Source organism: Oncorhynchus mykiss, chromosome 28 (assembly GCF_057628025.1).
Source record: "Oncorhynchus mykiss isolate SJ-2025 chromosome 28, ASM5762802v1, whole genome shotgun sequence".
Classification (NCBI taxonomy): Eukaryota; Metazoa; Chordata; class Actinopteri; order Salmoniformes; family Salmonidae; genus Oncorhynchus; species Oncorhynchus mykiss.
Window position 1 is genome coordinate 34,369,772 of NC_143049.1, and position 20,559 is coordinate 34,390,330.

At 43.0% G+C, this 20,559-nt stretch overlaps 2 protein-coding genes and 2 pseudogenes across 3 annotated transcripts; 1 reads left to right on the plus strand and 3 right to left on the minus strand.

Moving 5' to 3' along the window:
• Positions 1-756: 756 nt before the first annotated feature.
• Positions 757-7,877, minus strand: LOC110509037 (ubiquitin conjugating enzyme E2 U). Its single transcript, XM_021589979.3, has 10 exons — positions 7,719-7,877; positions 7,457-7,538; positions 7,187-7,279; positions 7,004-7,095; positions 4,831-4,957; positions 2,489-2,525; positions 1,933-2,021; positions 1,737-1,827; positions 1,080-1,198; positions 757-985 (listed from the first exon to the last, which is right to left on the minus strand). The coding sequence occupies exons 1-10, from the start codon at positions 7,785-7,787 to the stop codon at positions 825-827; spliced, it is 960 nt and encodes a 319-aa protein (XP_021445654.3). The 5' UTR covers positions 7,788-7,877; the 3' UTR covers positions 757-824.
• Positions 3,265-4,128, plus strand: LOC118944849 (uncharacterized; annotated as a pseudogene).
• Positions 7,878-9,838: 1,961 nt separating the features above from the next.
• Positions 9,839-12,998, minus strand: LOC110508228 (phosphoglucomutase-1-like; annotated as a pseudogene).
• A 3,000-nt stretch (positions 12,999-15,998) lies between these two features.
• On the minus strand, positions 15,999-19,956 carry LOC110509038 (angiopoietin-related protein 3). 2 transcript variants are annotated; one of them, XM_021589980.3, is made up of 7 exons: positions 19,180-19,956; positions 18,818-18,928; positions 18,158-18,281; positions 17,873-17,986; positions 17,455-17,550; positions 17,059-17,331; positions 15,999-16,845 (listed from the first exon to the last, which is right to left on the minus strand). In XM_021589980.3, the coding sequence occupies exons 1-7, from the start codon at positions 19,693-19,695 to the stop codon at positions 16,628-16,630; spliced, it is 1,452 nt and encodes a 483-aa protein (XP_021445655.2). In that variant the 5' UTR covers positions 19,696-19,956; the 3' UTR covers positions 15,999-16,627. The 2 variants fall into 2 exon arrangements, with proteins under 2 accessions (XP_021445655.2, XP_021445656.2); XM_021589981.3 differs by having other exon boundaries at positions 18,824-18,928; positions 19,180-19,950.
• Positions 19,957-20,559: the final 603 nt, after the last annotated feature.

The window sequence follows — 20,559 nt, forward strand, 5'->3', positions numbered from 1 at the left end:
CAGTGTAGACTTTACAGTGAAATGCTTTCTTACAAGCCCTTAACCAACAGTGTAGACTTTACAGTGAAATGCTTTCTTACAAGCCCTTAACCAACAGTGTAGACTTTACAGTGAAATGCTTTCTTACAAGCCCTTAACCAACAGTGTAGACTTTACAGTGAAATGCTTACTTACAAGCCCTTAACCAACAGTGTAGACTTTACAGTGAAATGCTTTCTTACAAGCCCTTAACCAACAGTGTAGACTTTACAGTGAAATGCTTTCTTACAAGCCCTTAACCAACAGTGTAGACTTTACAGTGAAATGCTTTCTTACAAGCCCTTAACCAACAGTGTAGACTTTACAGTGAAATGCTTTCTTACAAGCCCTTAACCAACAGTGTAGACTTTACAGTGAAATGCTTTCTTACAAGCCCTTAACCAACAGTGTAGACTTTACAGTGAAATGCTTTCTTACAAGCCCTTAACCAACAGTGTAGACTTTACAGTGAAATGCTTTCTTACAAGCCCTTAACCAACAGTGTAGACTTTACAGTGAAATGCTTTCTTACAAGCCCTTAACCAACAGTGTAGACTTTACAGTGAAATGCTTTCTTACAAGCCCTTAACCAACAGTGTAGACTTTACAGTGAAATGCTTTCTTACAAGCCCTTAACCAACAGTGTAGACTTTACAGTGAAATGCTTTCTTACAAGCCCTTAACCAACAGTGCAGTTCAAGAAGAAGAAAATATTTCTATATAATAATAAAGTACAAGACGTTTTCACATTTTATTGGTCAAGTGTATCTAATTGCAAGGCGTGTATGTACATGCACGTGGAGGCATCACTCCTCCTCCAACTCCTCGAATGACAGTGAGTGTGTCCAGGCCACCAGTTTGTCCACCTCGTTCTCCCAGAGGTCCTGTTGCTGTTTGTCATGTGCTCGACAGAGACTCCTGGTGGCCATGGAGTCTCTCTGCACATTCACCTGGGGGGTCAGCATGTCTACAAGGACACACATAAATGATGGGCTCTGTCATTGCTCACAGTAACACATACATACACACACACACACACACTGAATTCATCATAGACTTACCTGGTGTTCTGTAGAGGAGGTAAATCTTTCTCATTTGGTCCATCCTCGCCTGTCTCCACTCACTCACTGGTTTGGTCTTCTTAGGCTGGTGCACGGTACCATACATTAAGGCTCTGAACCTGTCACAGAGCACATCTGGTTATTATGGCTCTGAACCTGTCACAGAGCACATCTGGTTATTATGGTTCTGAACCTGTCACAGAGCACATCTGGTTATTAAGGTTCTGAACCTGTCACAGAGCACATCTGGTTATTAAGGTTCTGAACCTGTCACAGAGCACATCTGGTTATTAAGGTTCTGAACCTGTCACAGAGCACATCTGGTTATTAGGGTTCTGAACCTCTCACAGAGCACATCTGGTTATTAAGGTTCTGAACCTGTCACAGAGCACATCTGGTTATTAGGGTTCTGAACCTGTCACAGAGCACATCTGGTTTCAATTTCTGAATGAGTGAGATGTTGCCTTTGTATAGCATGGTTTATAAACAAACAGTGAATTACGGAAAGTTGATGCAAAACCCAAATCATATTTAGGAAAGGCAGCAGCTATGGGAAATCAGACACGTGTTTTAACCAGCAATCTTACAAGCCAAGAGGTCATCTCTTATTTTATTTATTTACTGCTCCTCTTTATCTTTCAGAGTAAACAGACTTACGTTTCACACTGTGTCCCCATGGGAGAGTCCTTGTCTGGTGTCCCATGATACATGGCAAAGGTCTCAGGGCGCTTGATGAGATCCTCCAGGGCTGGAATACATCATCAGATTAACCTGTTACACGCCTAACAGTGCTAACTCCTAATGTACACTCCAAGGTCATGAGGAGTGCATGTATTTAGATGGAAAGACATACATTCCTTCCTCATCCACGAGCCAGCTTTAGTGGTGGCTATCTTTGTCCATGTCTTCAGATAATCCTCAAAGGGGATTCTCCTCACAGGCCTGGAGGCATTACATTTAGCCATGGAACAGAGAATATTACACTGAACTGCCGTAACTACAGTAATCAACAGTATAGTACTATCATGATACTGTGCAAGAAATTCATAATGATTTCACTTTGATTGTGTCATGTCAAAGAAAGAGGATAAACCAGAATATAATACTGTGATGTCAGTGGCATCATTTGTGAATTAACTAATCAAGGGAAAACAAGAGGAAAAATATTCTGGAAATGAAAGAGATGCGCACAGGGAAAGTGAAAATATTCACTTTGCTCGTTATATATTTACATGTTCTTAATTCCATTCCTTCCTTACAAATGTGTGTGTATTTGGATATATGTTGTGAAATGGTTAGATATTGCCGCACTGTCGGAACTAGAAACACAAAGCATTTCGCTACACCCGCATTAACATCTGCTAAACACGTGTATGTGACAAAATAACATTTGATTTGATTTCTCTCACCTGTTGTGTGAGTTCAACTGCACAGCTTTCCTGTTCCCTACAGGAGAGGTGGTGATAATAGACAGATCATTATTACCACTCAGTGTGAGACGGGATATGATCGCCTTATCTTAGAATAGACTAGCGGCATCCCACCTTTACCAGCGGTAAATCATTTCATCTTTGAAGACTGAGAGTGAAACCACAGACTCTTCTACTCAGTAACAAAAATCCAAAGCACAGTGGAATGTAAAGTAGCCAACGTTCATGGTGCAACATGAAGAAAATCAGCAAAGAAACTGCAGGACGCAAATCACCCACCAGTAAAAACAAAAAGAGGGGCTTCAACTGAATGACACATGGAGTTAACACACAGCCTTTTACAGTGACAGTGGTGGTGGAGCAGCTGAACTGTCCGCCAATGGGGGCCAGAGTGACAGCCAATGAGAAGGAGGTGGAGGAGGAGCTGAAATGTCTGCCAATGGGGGCCAGAGTGACAGCCAATGGGAAGGAGGTGGAGGAGCAGCTGAACTGTCCGCCAATTGGGGCCAGAGTGACAGCCAATGAGAAGGAGGTGGAGGAGGAGCTGAAATGTCCGCCAATGGGGGCCAGAGTGACAGCCAATGGGAAGGAGGTGGAGGAGCAGCTGAACTGTCCGCCAATGGGGACCAGAGTGACAGCCAATGAGAAGGAGGTGGAGGAGGAGCTGAACTGTCCGCCAATGGAGGCCAGAGTGACAGCCAGCGAAAAGGAGGTGGAAGAGCAGGACAAAGTAGCTGACAGCACTTAGAGAGGAGATGAGCATCACCAAGACTGATCTGCAGCTCCAGAAGAACAAGATGGAGGAGCTGAAGAGGGAGAACCCAGTCATGGAGGCCAGAGTGTCAGCCAATGAGAAGGAGGTGGAGGAGGAGCTGAAGAGGGAGAACACAGTCATGGAGGCCAGAGTGTCAGCCAATGAGAAGGAGGTGGAGGAGGAGCTGAAGAGGGAGAACACAGTCATGGAGGCCAGAGTGTCAGCCAATGAGAAGGAGGTGGAGGAGGAGCTGAAGAGGGAGAACACAGTCATGGAGGCCAGAGTGTCAGCCAATGAGAAGGAGGTGGAGGAGGAGCTGAAGAGGGAGAACACAGTCATGGAGGCCAGAGTGTCAGCCAATGAGAATGAGGTGGAGGAGAAGCTGAAGAGGGAGAACACAGTCATGGAGGCCAGAGTGTCAGCCAATGAGAAGGAGGTGGAGGAGGAGCTGAAGAGGGAGAACACAGTCATGGAGGCCAGAGTGTCAGCCAATGAGGAGGTGGAGGAGAAGCTGAAGAGGGAGAACACAGTCATGGAGGCCAGAGTGTCAGCCAATGAGAAGGAGGTGGAGGAGGAGCTGAAGAGGGAGAACACAGTCATGGAGGCCAGAGTGTCAGCCAATGAGAAGGAGGTGGAGGAGGAGCTGAAGAGGGAGAAAACAGACAATATGTTCTCTGCTGGTTTGACTGATTCAGGAACTGTAGGACCATTCAATACTGAAACCCAACTGATCTACAAGAGAGTCATCATCAACATTGGATCGGTCTATAACCCAATAACTGCTATGTTCCCAGCACCAGTGAGATGAGTCTACTACTTCAGATTCACTGCCTGGGAATACCATGAGAGTAGGCCTGTTCCATGATGACCAAAAAGTGTTGTATTTAATTATGTACGCACTGACCATCGTGGTAAGTATGTTTCAAAGGCATTGTCTCTAGAGCTGGACCATTGGGATGTGGTCTACATATGTCTCCCCTCAGGGAAAGGGCTCTATGACAGTACTAATAACTACAACACCTTCAGTGGCTTCCGGGTCACATTTATTTTTTTATTTTATTTTACCTTTATTTAACCAGGCAAGTCAGTTAAGAACAAATTCTTATTTTCAATGACGGCCTGGGAACAGTGGGTTAACTGCCTGTTCAGGGGCAGAACGACAGATTTGTACCTTGTCAGCTCGGGGGTTTGAACTCGCAACCTTCCGGTTACTAGTCCAACGCTCTAACCACTAGGCTACCCTGCCGCCCCTCACATAGGGAAGCACCGTTGCTGTAATGAACTCTGATAGGAGCAGAAAGCCTCCAATGTTCCTCTCTAACCAATAGGAAGCATTGAAAAAGAATGCTGCCGTTTGTGTCTTAACATTACTATAAACGTTTATGGTAATTATTGCATGTATTTCTGCTCAACAACATTTTCACACACAAACTTTTTGTTGCAAGTTCGATCAACAACATTTTTGTTGTGCAAACTCACAATCATATTGCAATTGTACAATAATATTTTTGTAACGTAGCCCAATGTAACCAATAGCTAATCCTTGTACTTGGTGGTGCTCACTCACTCTCCAGTTCCTGGCTGGCCCTGACACATTCCAGCACCACACGGTGGTAGGAGGATGGGCTGGACCAGAGCATGTCAGCAGCTTCGGGGTTCACCGCTCCCTCCAGGACTGGGTTGGACAGCATGGTCTAGAGGAGACATAGGAGAGGAGACCATACAGACTTGATATTACTACACTACTACTGTTGTATGGGTCTATGAACACAGCAAGTGGCAGTGCTTTTTTAAAACGAGTATGTGATAGAACTATCTTTATCACAAACTACAAATTGCTGTATCCAACCTGGACTCAGAGGTAGACGTAGCATAGTAAACGTACATCTGGGAAATTCCAATTAGTATGATATGTTTTGTACGGTATTAATTTGTGGATGTCCATCATCCAATTCATATGATATGTTACGAATTACAATTTATGATATGTTAGCAATTGCAATTCCTACAATATGTTAACGAATTTGTTGTGGCTAACTTAGCTAGGTGGTTAGGTGGCTAACGTTAGCTAGGGTTAGGGGTTAAGTTTAGGGTTAAAGTTAAGAGTTAGGTTAAAGGGTTAAGTAAACTTCTGTCTTATGGCTATGACTAGGGCTCCCTAGTAGCGCAGCGGTCTAAGGCCCTGTATCTCAGTGCTAGAGGCGTCACTACAGGCCCTGCTTCGATTCCAGACTGTATCACAACCGGCCGTGATTGGGAGCCCCATAGGGCGGCGCACAATTGGCCCAGAATCGTTAGGGTTTGCCGGGGGGTAGGCTGTCATTGTAAATAAGAATTTGTTCTTAACTGACTTGCCTAGTTATAGAAAGGTTATGGTCAAAAAAAAATTTACCATACCAAACGTAACATATCATATACAGTGCCTTGCGAAAGTATTCGGCCCCCTTGAACTTTGCCACATTTCAGGCTTCAAACATAAAGATATACAACTTTGTGAAGACTCGACAACAAGTGGGACACAATCATGAAGTGGAACGACATTTATTGGATATTTCAAACTTTTTTAACAAATCAAAAACTGAAAAATTGGGCGTGCAAAATTATTCAGCCCCTTTACTTTCAGTGCAGCAAACTCTCTCCAGAAGTTCAGTGAGGATCTCTGAATGATCCAATGTTGACCTAAATGACTAATGATGATAAATACAATCCACCTGTGTGTAATCAAGTCTCCGTATAAATGCACCTGCACTGTGATAGTCTCAGAGGTCCGTTAAAAGCGCAGAGAGCATCATGAAGAACAAGGAACACACCAGGCAGGTCCGAGATACTGTTGTGAAGAAGTTTAAAGCCGGATTTGGATACACAAATATTTCCCAAGCTTTAAACATCCCAAGGAGCACTGTGCAAGCAATAATATTGAAATGGAAGGAGTATCAGACCACTGCAAATCTACCAAGAACTGGCCATCCCTCTAAACTTTCAGTTCATACAAGGAGAAGACTGATCAGAGATGCAGCCAAGAGGCCCATGATCACTCTGGATGAACTGCAGAGATCTACAGCTGAGGTGGGAGACTCTGTCCATAGGACAGTCGTATATTGCACAAATCTGGCCTTTATGGAAGAGTGGCAAGAAGAAAGCCATTTCTTAAAGATATCCATAAAAAGTGTTGTTTAAAGTTTGCCACAAGCCACCTGGGAGACACACCAAACATGTGGAAGAAGGTGCTCTGGTCAGATGAAACCAAAATTGAACTTTTTGGCAACAATGCAAAACGTTATGTTTGGCGTAAAAGCAACACAGCTCATCACCCTGAACACACCATCCCCACTGTCAAACATGGTGGTGGCAGCATCATGGTTTGGGCCTGCTTTTCTTCAGCAGGGACAGGGAAGATGGTTAAAATTGATGGGAAGATGGATGGAGCCAAATACAGGACCATTCTGGAAAAAAATAATTTTGCACGCCCAATTTTTCAGTTTTTGATTTGTTAAAAAAGTTTGAAATATCCAATAAATGTCGTTCTACTTCATGATTGTGTCCCACTTGTTGTTGATTCTTCACAAAATAATACAGTTTTATATATTTATGTTTGAAGCCTGAAATGTGGCAAAAGGTCGCAAAGTTCAAGGGGGCCCGAATACTTTCGCAAGGGACTGTACATTTTTGTGTCCTGGCTTTACGTTTACTTCTAGACCAGGCTGCTGTATCTCAATATGTGCAGTGAAATGGGTGCCAACCTGGATGCTCAGAAGAATACTGGTGATTGAGATGCTGGGGTTCCACTCGCTGTCCAGGCAGGGGATACATGGGCTACCTGTGTCCTTGTCCACTTCAGTCACAACAGACATGTACAGGGTGAAATTAAACACCTTTCCTTTTTATGACACTTTCATGGACAATAGATATTGCCAGCAACTCACCATTGGGGTGGAAAGGGATGGCAGTGAATTCGACGGTTGGAGGAACAGAGTTGTAAGACTCAGTGAAAAGCAATGTCAGCAGCAAAACAGCACCTTATAGAATGGAAAGATTTTAAAACTAAAATTGAATTTTTTTTTTCTCCAGAATGTACTTTTGGTAGTTCAGACACCCAAGCCCTAAATGTAGACCGCGTGTAATCATCATCAGTAGCTGATCATCATCATGGATTTTATTTTTGTGGAGGCTGAACATTCATGGCCATATCACACCTTCCCACAACGTGTCTTTCAGTCCTTCCACTTTAGCCTCCCATTCAAGCAGGCTGTGACTTACTGGCTTGGCCTCCACTCCCTTGTCATAAAAAAAAAACTACTTTTAGTGCTTCACTGGTTATTTGAAGGTGACATTGATTACACGCTTGTTTCCTGTGAGAGATTTTGTTTTTGATGAGCACACAGAATAACCTACAATTTTTAAATATATATGATGGATACATAAAACATAATTGTAAATAAAGTTCTAAAAACGTACTTTTAGATTCGCCGTCTGCAGTTTAAGGTACTGGTTTCGCAGCAAGAAGTGAGCGTGGGTGTGCATCATTGGATTTCACTCGGTCCTTCACAATTTGACAACTGTATGTGCGAATATTTCATAGAACAAACGCATGCTTTCATAGTCTGAAATGATAAAATATTACACTGGCGCAACGCATAGACATACTGTTTTCCAAGAGAACAATGGAGCAAGGTCGTGTAATGTTTTGAAGCTGTTGTCAAGCAACATGTCGGTCAATTTGGTGGGAAGAACAGCTTTGTATGGAGCCAATTTCACTTGTTTCTCGTGTCGCTATAACAAGCTCCGTATTAAAGGGGGCAATCTGCGATTGCTACATCCATGTTTTGACTTAAATGAATGATATTCAACCATTGATTCTTGAAGAATATAACTTATTAATGCCTCATGCCATTAGTTCAACTGTCTAACCCCATCAGAATCCAAAACATAACCTTGTTTTACTTCATTGTTTATAGACATCGTAATTGTAAACACACTGTATAGCTTCACATATAACTTAAACTATAATTTTGATCATATTGCTACATCTGTAGCTCTGTCTATGAATTTGAGAGAGGTTCTCCGTCTCCATCCCTAAGCCATTTACCTAAAAAAAAGGTTGTCGGGTTGGCGCGTCGATGTTGTTTGAACTGCAGTTTGGCTTTTAAATCACATTATATGAACACCGAATTTATACGTTTTCCTATTTGGGATGCATTTTTCACTTGTTTCATTTTGATTATATAATTATTTAGGTTACTCATTAGGCTACCCATTTATGAAAGACTCCATTATTTATACCTTGTGGGATTTGACTAAGGACAACAACTAAATAAGAATTTGATCATGTTTTATTTTTGGTACAGTACACTCTTGCTCAATGTGAATCTGAGTGGTGAGTGTTTTGAGTTGGGCTATATCGCACAAAGATGCAATATCGCACAAAGATACAATATCGCACAAAGATGCTATATCGCACAAAGATGCAATATCGCACAAAGATGCTATATCGCACAAAGATGCAATATCGCACAAAGATGCTATATCACACAAAGATGCTATATCGGACAAAGATGCAATATCACACAAAGATGCTATATCGGACAAAGATGCAATATCACACAAAGATGCTTTTGATAGAGGGTAAAATGGTCATCTAATTGTAGATAGGATCGGGGAAAGAAAGTGTAGTTTTGAGTATTTTATTAGGAGGGGGCAGGGGGTGGCAGGGGACAATCGTGTGTGCGGCCTGTCCTCTCATGAAGCTGTGAGAACTTCAGGGCTATGGTTAGGGGGGGGCACACATACACACACACAGACATAGGTTATGCACTAGTATGTAGCTACATGCCCATGTTCTATGATGATAGTCTCAGAAACACCACAGTTTGTTCAGTGAGATCTAATCTCTGAATCATCCTTTGTCTGATGTGGATCCTGGAAGATCTTGTTGGGGGTCTGTCTTGTTGCTGTCGATGTAGACCCAAACTGTTTCACTGTTTCCCCCCATACTCCCTGTTCCACTGAGCCTGTAGATGACTCGTGAGCCATCTGTGAATATTATCCTCAAGCCCTGTCCAACTGAATGTATTCAACTGAAATGTGTCTTCTGCGTTTAACCCAATAGAGAGACAAGATTAGCCAGTTAATAAAGTTCATTTTTTAAAGTATTGGAGACTCTTACACTAGCTACAGAAGATGATGTCATTCTTATATTCTATAAGCATGTCCAGTTCTGTGAGCACACCAAAACAGCCAGCTGGTCTCTGGAGACGTGCCTGTCTACGGGGTCAGTGTGTCAAAGTTGTCGGCCCTCTCCACCTGATAGAGCTTCTCACCCAACTGCAAACCTCTGGCCTATGAAGGCCCTCTCCACCTGATAGAGCTTCTCGCCCACTGCGAACCTGTGGCTTATTTTATTTTACCTTCATTTAACTAGGCAAGTCAGTTAAGAACAGATTCTTATGTTCAATGACGGCCTAGGAACCGTGGGTTAACTGCCTGTTCAGGGGCAGAACGACAGATTTGTACCTTGTCAGCTCGGGGATTTGAACTGGCAACTTTCCGGTTACTAGTCCAACGCTCTAACCACTAGGCTACCCTGCCGCCCTTATGAAGGCCTTCTCCAGCATCGTCAGCTCCAGATCCTCCATCATCTGAACGGCCGCATCCAGGTGGACTTCCTCACAGTCATACCTGCCCAAGACAGCGCAGCAGAAGATACAACCAGGAGCTTTGGCTGCCTCTTTTGTTTCTGCAGCCCAACTCCTTTTGTAATTTGTTCAAGAAGGAACAGGCTATTGACTGCAAGGCACTTTGCATAGTGTCTCTTTGACTTCATTTTCAGCTTGTTATACAACTCAAGGTTTCACTCAGACTTCAGCACTTAGCCTGCCTTAACGACAACTCCCTGGCCCCGAGAAAGTCTTGTGACCATTCAGAAATAAGTTATTTGCAATGATATGCTTTGACCACCAGAGGTCCTTACTGTGATTCACACTGTCCATTGCTCACCTGGTAAAGACTTTTCCTGCCCAACTTTTGCCAGTGGTCCTTCATGATGTCATCCACACTCTGCTTCCTCTCTGCCAGGATGGACAGCCACGCCAGCGCGGCCCAAAATCCATCCGTCTCACAGATATGGTCAGCATCTGACATGATAGATACAGTGTAGGTTTGGTTGAGGTTCTCGCTGTGTTAGCCACCTCTTCTTGTAACTAGTTCCTGACATTTGGAGTTACTGATGAGCTACCTGTGCCCGAAACTCTCTTCTCCATTTGCCTGCATCCATCAGGTTGCCAAAGAACTTCCACCCCGTGGGGGTCTCGTAGAGTTAAATCTTTATCGCTCTGGACACACTATGAGATGGGGATATAGTCATTTAGTTTTTTTTTGGTGATCTTACATGATTACGGTTTCTGATCATTCTGTACATGTAAACCTTACAGTGTCCACTAGTTTGTTATTTCTTGAGACAGGATGAGATGCAGTAATGGTCAATGGCTCTTTTTCTAATTGGATAATGCCGAGGTGTTAGTTGTCCAGGGCTGGTGGGCATGCTGCGTGCGTAGCCTCTATTAAAAGGACCGTTAAATTATTGGTTGATTGAACACCCACCCCGTCACCATCAAAGGCAGCTCCAAAATGGTGCTGGCCATCCCTCATGGCCTCAGCCAGGTCGGCTGCATAGGTGAGGTTAGTATCAGGGTGCTGACCCCCAAAGTCTTCCAGGGGGACATACTTAATGGCACATTTAGCAGGGGAGCCCAGCCCAGCTCCTCACATTGGGACCTACCTCTGATGATTAAACAGAGGGAAGGAAGGAAGGAAGGAAGGAAGGAAGGAAGGAAGGAAGGAAGGAAGGAAGGAAGGAAGGAAGGAAGGAAGGAAGGAAGGAAGGAAGGAAGGAAGGAAGGAAGGAAGGAAGGAAGGATAGTCAAGTTTAATGATGAACAGGTTGATGGGACAAGTGACATGGGGTCCATGGGCAGAGGTATTAAGGGACAGGATTAAAGAATAATTCAATCATTTGATTTAGAGAACTCTCCAGTGCCCCACTGGGACTGTTCAAAGAGACTATAATTAGAGAAATCTCTCAGTCTTTGAGAGAGAAGTTCAGAGAAACTGGGTTATTGGATAGGGAGTGAGGTTTAGGGTGAAACCGGCCTTAGACTTTGAGGGTTTCATAGATGGAGACATTTGGTAAACCAAAATGAGAGATATTATTGAGAAATATGAATAGACAACTGAAAGTGGGGCAGCAGATAGCCTAGTGGTTAAGAATTTAGTGCTAATAACCAAAAGGTTACTGGTTCACATCCCTGAGCTGACCAGGTGAAAATCTGTCAATGTTCCCTTGAGAAAAGTGCTTAACCCTAATTGCTTTGGATAAGCTTGTCTGGTAAATGTTATCACAGGGGAGGTCCTCGGCATGTTGGCACAAGACTCTGCCGAGTCCACTATCTCCACTGTGAGAAGACAAAGATCCTCAGGGATCCAAGTAGGGAACCAGTTGAAAGAATAAACACAGAGGCCATGTTCTGTGGCCAGATTCAATCGAACCAGAACCTATGCTTTTTAAAAAAAAGTCACATTGATCTGGCACTGCAAACTTGTAATGTTTTTATTCGTTTTTCTATAGTGCAGGTTGTATTGAGATCTAGCCTAAGTATGTAAGTGACGTTTTTTCTATTGCCTATGTAACGGATGTGAAACGGCTAGCTAGTTAGCGGTGGTGCGCGTTAAATAGCCTTTCAATCGGTGACGTCACTTGCTCTGAGACCTTGAAGTAGTGGTTCCCCTTGCTCTGCAAGGGCCACGGCTTTTGTGGAGCGATGGGTAACGATGCTTCGTGGGTGTCAGTTGTTGATGTGTGCAGAGGGTCCCTGGTTCGTGCCTGGGTATGCGCGAGGGAACGGTCTAAAGTTATACTGTTACACCTACTCTAAAACTGCCAACAAGGAATTCCGTTTATTTCCTTCTATTCAAACATCAGGTACCTGTTTATTTCTCCAGAACTCTTGTCAGGTTGATGTGAGCGATGTGTTTGTGCTCACCTGTGAAGGGTTTAAACTTGTTCTCCAGGTCAAACATCTGTTTGCCCGGGGTAGCCAAGTCTACACGGAGTTCTGGGCACATGGCGTACTCCTCTATGGATCTACTGATCAGGGATATTTTGTTAGTGACTGCCTCCTGGGCCTAGGTTGGTTCAAACAAAAGCATGACTTCATGTTGTTACACAAGGACACTCATTTGTGTTGATCTTAATTGTGCTGCTCTAGTCTATTCAATTGTGCTGCTCTAGTCTATTCAATTGTGCTGCTCTAGTCTATTCAATTGTGCTGCTCTAGTCTATTCAATTGTGCTGCTCTAGTCTATTCAATTGTGCTGCTGAAGTCACCAATTATTGATCTAGAATGCCATTGTATCAAAGTGTCAGATCTGCATCACTGAGATACTTGTGGGAAATGTCTCTATCTTATCTTGTAATGCACTTGGCTAACAACCTTTCCCACTGGTCCCTGTTCTCTAGTTACACTATCTCCATTAGCAGTGTTGAACTTGATGCCAAAGTCTCCATTGGATCCCCCGGGGGTTGTGACTGGCAGTGAGGATGATACCGCCGATGGCCTTGTACTTCCTGATCATACAGGAAACCGCCTGCGTGGATATGATCCCGTGATGACCCATCACGAGCTGACCAACCTGCCAAGATGACAGGTCTTTCAGGTTAGTATCTCTGTTGTGGTCACACATTTTAGCTATTGAAAAAAGCCACTATGGCTTGGAGTTATACACATTTTATGACTTAATGTGGATGGTATAGATTGCATTTTATTCCATATTCACTTCTGGATTTTAACATGAGAAATCCATAGGCTATGGTTGCTGGTGGTTATACTTAGCCAACCGAAATATACTACAGTCATTGTGGTAGAAACACATGAAATATACTACAGTCACATGAAATATACTACAGTCGCATGAAATATACTACAGTCGCATGAAATATACTACAGTCACATGAAATATACTACAGTCACATGAAATATACTACAGTCACATGAAATATACTACAGTCGCATGAAATATACTACAGTCACATGAAATATACTACAGTCGCATGAAATATACTACAGTCACATGAAATATACTACAGTCGCATGAAATATACTACAGTCACATGAAATATACTACAGTCACATGAAATATACTACAGTCACATGAAATATACTACAGTCGCATGAAATATACTACAGTCACATGAAATATACTACAGTCGCATGAAATATACTACAGTCGCATGAAATATACTACAGTCGCATGAAATATACTACAGTCACATGAAATATACTACAGTCACATGAAATATACTACAGTCGCATGAAATATACTACAGTCATTGTGGTAGAAACACATGAAATATACTACAGTCACATGAAATATACTACAGTCACATGAAATATACTACAGTCACATGAAATATACTACAGTCATTGTGGTAGAAACACATGAAATATACTACAGTCACATGAATTATACTACAGTCGCATGAAATATACTACAGTCACATGAAATATACTACAGTCGCATGAAATATACTACAGTCACATGAAATATACTACAGTCGCATGAAATATACTACAGTCACATTAAATATACTACAGTCGCATGAAATATACTACAGTCACATTAAATATACTACAGTCGCATGAAATATACTACAGTCGCATGAAATATACTACAGTCATTGTGGTAGAAACACATGAAATATACTACAGTCACATGAAATATACTACAGTCACATGAAATATACTACAGTCACATGAAATATACTACAGTCGCATGAAATATACTACAGTCATTGTGGTAGAAACACATGAAATATACTACAGTCACATGAAATATACTACAGTCGCATTAAATATACTACAGTCGCATGAAATATACTACAGTCACATGAATTATACTACAGTCACATGAAATATACTACAGTCGCATGAAATATACTACAGTCACATGAATTATACTACAGTCACATGAAATATACTACAGTCATTGTGGTAGAAACACATGAAATATACTACAGTCGCATGAAATATACTACAGTCGCATGAAATATACTACAGTCACATGAAATATACTACAGTCACATGAATTATACTACAGTCACATGAAAAAACTACAGTCACATGAAATATACTACAGTCACTGTGGTAGAAACACATGAAATATACTACAGGGTTTACGGGAGGGAAAAGTCTTAGGCACGCCCAGTATTTCACGGGCTGGTAGGGGGAGGCTATGGGTCCAAAAATAACCATGGAGACTAACTAGTATGTGTGTACAGGCAGATGGTAACTGAAGACGCTCCTTAGTTCACACATGTGCAGGGGGATCACTGTCAGGGCTGTTGTCTCCAGTAAGAGAGACCCTAAGCACTGATTCAGGGTCAGTGTTGATTTGTGATGGTAATACCAAAGGCAGTACAGTATGAAGTTCGGCAGAAACTGCTTTTCCAATAGAAATCCCCGATCACGCTTGTATGTGATGTCATGGTGACGTTGGCTAAGCTCATGCACAGAAACACTTAGTCAGGTCTAACGGTCGTCTTGCGCCGACGTGCGCATGTACAAGTCGTTAAATGAAAGGCACTCGTTCGATATAAAGTCGTTATTTTAACGAAAATGAAAACGTGGCTGTTTGTCACTTTCATAAGGTTGGAGTAATATGTTTAGCTACTTTAAGACATTGGCGCAAATCTAGGTTGTGCCTTTAGAGTTTGAGAAAATTAACAACAACGGAAAAAAGGTTCACTTCTCATTGACTTCTCAAACCCCAAACCCGGGTATGGTCTGCCGAGTCTGCTTCCCAAGCGTTCCTGTAAGTCTCGCAGTGTTGCTCCTCTGGGTTTAGAAGCTGGTAATACTATCGCAGAGCAGTGTGAAGGGTCAACTTCTCAGAGAGTAGAATACAATGCTGCCTCCTGGGGCTAATGTGGTCTGTTTTGAGAGGCTTGTGCCTAATTCCCAAACGTTATGAACGTCTTGACCTACCTTAAGCCTTTCAACGTTTCTTGTGACCTTCCAGTCAGACTAAACAATATTTCTAGCCACAACTCAGTTGAAAGCTGCTTTGATGTCCAAGTGCACTTTTTTGGGGGAAAACTACTAGTGCTGTAGTGCACTACTGTTACATCATGTCCACTCATTACGTCTACTCATTAGCCTGATTTAAGAAAATAATTATTTGTAGGTCTGATTGCATCAGAGGTCAGTGAGACACGTGATGTTCTTCAGGTCAAGGCTGAACAGAGGGAAACCAAAAGGTACCTGTCAGACACTCACCATGTTGTCGTACCCTCACTAAAGGCCATCCCTCAGTTGACGTAAAGGAACCAACTTGTTTTAGCCTGGGTACCAGTCTGTTTAGCTAACATCCCACTCCTTGTACTCATGTCATTGTGAAACATGACACGAAGTCAGACTTGTGCCCAGGCTAAACTTATTCTGCCGATCATGATATCAGAGGCTATGGGAGGGTAAGTCCATTCAAGAACATTTTGATTGAGTAGTAATACTACTGTATACTGTAATACTTTATATTTACAGGTATAGTTATTAATAGCTACAGATAGACCTTTTTGGAACATGGCTATAGAGCTGGCTAGAAATCAAATTATTTGTTTATTTGGACTGTCATGTTACCTACCGACTGTTGTAGTCTTTCGAGGATAATTATTCAGAACCACACCAGTAGTCATAAATATGCTTTATTTTTTAAAAATACACTATTTACAGTACATATGTGCTGAGAGTCAATGTGACTCATTAAGTGGTGATAACTGCTGTTATTCAGGTGGATGCCTGTGTGCTGTCCATTCAGCTCCTCATCACTTCATACCTGGTTGTATCCAGACTTACAGTAAGATCTGCACGCTCAACTCAAATGTTCACATGAAAGAATGATGTACGTTTTGCATATTTATGAGGTTTGTGTGCAGATCTCAGGTATGACTACCATCCACCATTAATACAGTCTGAAATACAGTTACACAGAGGATTCCTCAAGTGCATGTAATAATAACGAGGATTTGTCGAACAATTTCACCCTAAAATTAGAACGCTGAACTGAGTATAAAAATGTTAGACAATTAATTTGGTTCCTTGTGTCCCAAAGCCTTTAATACCGAAGAGGAGAAGTGAATCCTTTTCAGACTAGCTATAAGGCAAACTGTGGTTTAGAGACACAGATTCAGAGTCCTATTCAATCAACTTGGTCCGACTGTGCAGTCGACAGAAGAGACTCACTAAACTGACCTCCTAAATCTCCTTAAGGCCTTGTTGTCAGAGACTTATCACATATTTTCGCCAAATGTCTGGTGTTCATTCTGAGCTGAAGTTGCCTGTCTCTGAGGAGGTTGAAGCGAAGGTAGTGGCAGGGGTGGAGCGAATGGAGATCTGGGTGGATCGGAGGAAGTAGGAGGCCCCTCGGGTTGGCTTCCAGTGGATTCCCCTCCTACGCTCTGACCGTCCCTTGGGTCTCACGTGGATATATTTCCCGTTCAGATTGGTGTCTCCGCAAGCGTTGAACCACCAGCCGCCTGCAAAAACCCATCGGATTAGTTCAACTGGATGCTGGTGTGAACAATAGCAATCTGCATTCAATCTAATGTTCCATTAAATAGTATGCTTCATAAATTAGAGGAAATTAAATCATTTCATTCAAACAAACCCTGTACTTGAGCCCTACGATAAACCATGCATCCATAAAATCCTATAACATCCTCCCCACTCCTCACTCCCCACCACTTTACCTGTGTAGGTATAGGCACAGTGTGAGTCTTCAAGTTTGTCATTGTCCTGGTCCTTGGTGGAGAACATCATACCGGTGTGGTTGCTCATTGCGTCAGGCAGATTTCCGGACGCCTGTGAGAGGTGGATTCTATAGTGGGCCTCGGGTCCATCCAGAGAGAAGTTGTACTCAATGAAGCGCTTGCCCCTTTTCCAGTCCTCCATTTGGATGTTCAGGAAAGTGTCACCTTGACTAGCGAGGGAGTGGATCTTCCTCAGGCCCAGCCAGAACTCTCCTGTGACACAGACAAATCAATAAGGCTCAGTGCTGAAGTTGTACACACATACCCAGGCAGGTGACTGGTCTGGTTCACTGGTCATGGGAAGTACACATTACACCTCACAACTTGATCACTCACCTTGAAAGTCTCCAAATCCGTTTTCATATTTCTCCCAATTCTGATGGAAATTCATCGACCCATCCTTCCTTCTTTGGATGACAGTAGCGCCTCCATCTGCAGAAAGGAAAGAAGAAATGCTTAACTTCAAATCAATAAATCTACATTAATACACAAATGTTTCAGCTCATACGAATGGCTGGAATGGTGAAAATGGAATGGTATCAAAAACATGGTTTTCACGTGTTTGATACCAGTCCATTCCCTCCATTCCCTCCATTCCACTCCATTCCCTCCATTCCACTCCATTCCACTCCATTCCCTCCATTCCCTCCATTACACTCCATTCCCTTCATTCCACTCCATTCCAGCCATTATTATGAGCCGTCCTCCCCTCAGCAGCATTCAATGGAGCATTGGTGCTACTCGTCTGTCTTACCTTCACCCATGTCACAGTAGACCATGAAGGGCTCAGATTGGTTAGGCTTGATGGCGTACACTCCACTGGCTCTCTCGCCCTTGTTGAATAGCTCACTGCAGTCTGATGAGAGATCTGTGACACAACCATATTTTACAGTCTATCAGCAGCACCTTGCTGAAACCTGTTGTTCCTCAAACATTGTGTTTTAGTGTGGACCTTGTGTTTTGTAGGGACCCTGAAAGAGTAGCGGCTAATGGGAATACAAATAAACAAAGAGATCATGACCCTTTTAAAGCACCTTACCCGTCATGTCCAAACTGCCATTGGTGGAGGTGTTGGTCAAATACCCAGCGAGGGTGGGTGTGGCAGACTGGAAGTTGTCAGATGGTTTCTCAATGGTCTCTTGCATGAAAGGGTTGTAGGTGAGCTGAAAATGAGAAGGAATAGTGTTGTTACGGCACAAGCAGTCATTTCTGTCACTCTGCACAATTGTCGTTTTAATAGGTTTGAAGCGTACACACAAATAATCCTGGTAGATGAGGTAAATAATCGCAGGTTAGCATTTTTAGTCATGAATCTTGTTCTGGAGGCAGCTCTGCAGAGTGGTCACTAGCTGGCAGAGCCACAAAGTCATCAAGTCTGATTTTAAACCTAACTCTAACCTCAATTATTTTTTTTACACTATAGACAATTTTAACTTTGCAGCTGGCCCATCTAGCAGAAATCGCTCGGTTCTACCTCCAGGACAAGATTCATGACAAAAAACGTCAACCTGCTGAATAATCACAGTAGATGAAGTGAGTTTCACACATATAATGTAAAGCACCTTGAGCATCTGGTGATATATACATCCAAATAATTATCGTTACTATAATGGATTGAACATAAAAAAATGAAGTAATTTGCCTGTTCTCATGGTTGTAAGACTGTAAGGCTCAAGCTACATGTTGTACAATTAACTACCTTCACCTCCAGAGTTTTCATCTTGCTCCTCTGGTGGTCGAGCTGGTCGCTCTGCTCTCTCACAGCCTTCAGCAGCTCACTGATGCTCCTCTCCTGGGTGTGGATCACATCCTGTGGGACACATGACGGGACAGGGATGGGTCATTTCTCCAGACATGACTATTTATCCTTATAGGGTTCAACAGTTCTATCTGGTACTAAAGTGGTGTTAGGGAGTAAGCTAATCACTAGAACCAAAGGTTCAAAGGTGACTTTGGTCAATGTATCTTCTTGAGGTTGGATGAAGTGACTGAAAACCCTGTCAAATCTCCCCATAAACCCCCCCCCCCCCATGGGTTAAGGTCAGGTTTGGGGTGGCTCACCTTCAGTGAGTTGATCTCAGCCAGCTGCTCGGCGGGGACCAGGCCCTGAGACAGGCTGCTCAGCTTCACCTCCAGCCCTCCCACCTTGCTCCGAAGCTGGCTACGCTCCTGCAGGATGCTCTCCACTTTTGAATTGATCTCCAGCGACAGGTTCCGTATCTCTTCGTTGTTGGCCTTGAGCACCACTGTGGTTTTCTTCAGCTCCTCCTCTTCCCCCTTGATCTCGCTGGCCAGCACGGAGAGCTGGTTGAAGGAGCTGTCGAAGATGTTGAGTTTCTGGAAGATGTCGTTTATCTGGCTCTTGGTCTTATGGACGAAGTCCCTGAGGCTGTGGCCGAGCTGGAGGAGACCGTTGGCCAGGAGGCGCACGTCATCCAGAGCGGCGAAGCGGGAGCGAGTTTCAACGGCGGGAACCTGAGGTAGAGGAGAATCTTTGGACATGGGCTCCTCCTTGGCGCAGAGGACCAGGGGCCAAGAAGCCACAAGAACGAACAGAAAGGTTAGCGTTAGCTTCATTATGTGTTTTTTTTTCTGTCTTGAGACCTTCAAGGTGTTGGTAGTGAGCTGGCCAGCCGCTTCAGTCCCCTCTTCCCTTGAAAAGACACCACAGGACACAGAGCTAGTAAACTATATAGGCTGCCTGGGATGAGGTTGATTATTAACTTACTCAACTGATTTTATCTCTACATATATGGATGCAGCGTTCACGAGTCCAATTTACAAAGAGCTTAACTCCTTCATGAGTAGACTCTGTTTGAAATGACTGGAGTCTGACTATTATTTCAGTGTTCTATTCTGAAATTCAAAAGAAAATAACTGAGTGGGCAGCTGTGTGTGATGCATTCAATCGGAATGTTCAGTTCAAAACACACTGGTGTGCCAGTCTGGTACAAGAATGCCAATTCCAAAATTGGTACCAGTCTGGTACCATCGATGCCAATTTCAAAACTGCCACATCCGTGTGCCAGTCAGGGAATCGTCATGGAAGACCAAATAAGATGTTCTTGTTGGTTCTCAGAAAGCATCTTAAGCAAAAAAAAATGGAATAAAGTTCCAAGTCCAAATGTATTTAGACTTGAACAGGGCACACAATAATCAACAACCACTGTGTATAATTATTATATCTGATTGGAGTTTATTTTTTAACATTTTGAAATAGACATTCATAACATTTACTTTGGGTGAGTTGCAGGAAATTAAGCTACAGAAGTGCAGTACAGTGATTCTAAAGCCTTGTTCAAATTGGCAGTTTGAAGTAACACATTTCTTTTGGGGGGGAGTTAAATATCGTATTCGAATCTGTTCTTTTTCCTGCAGTCTGAACAGCCAAAAAGCAGATGGAATAAGATATTTCAAGCCCCATTTCAAACGACCTCTGAT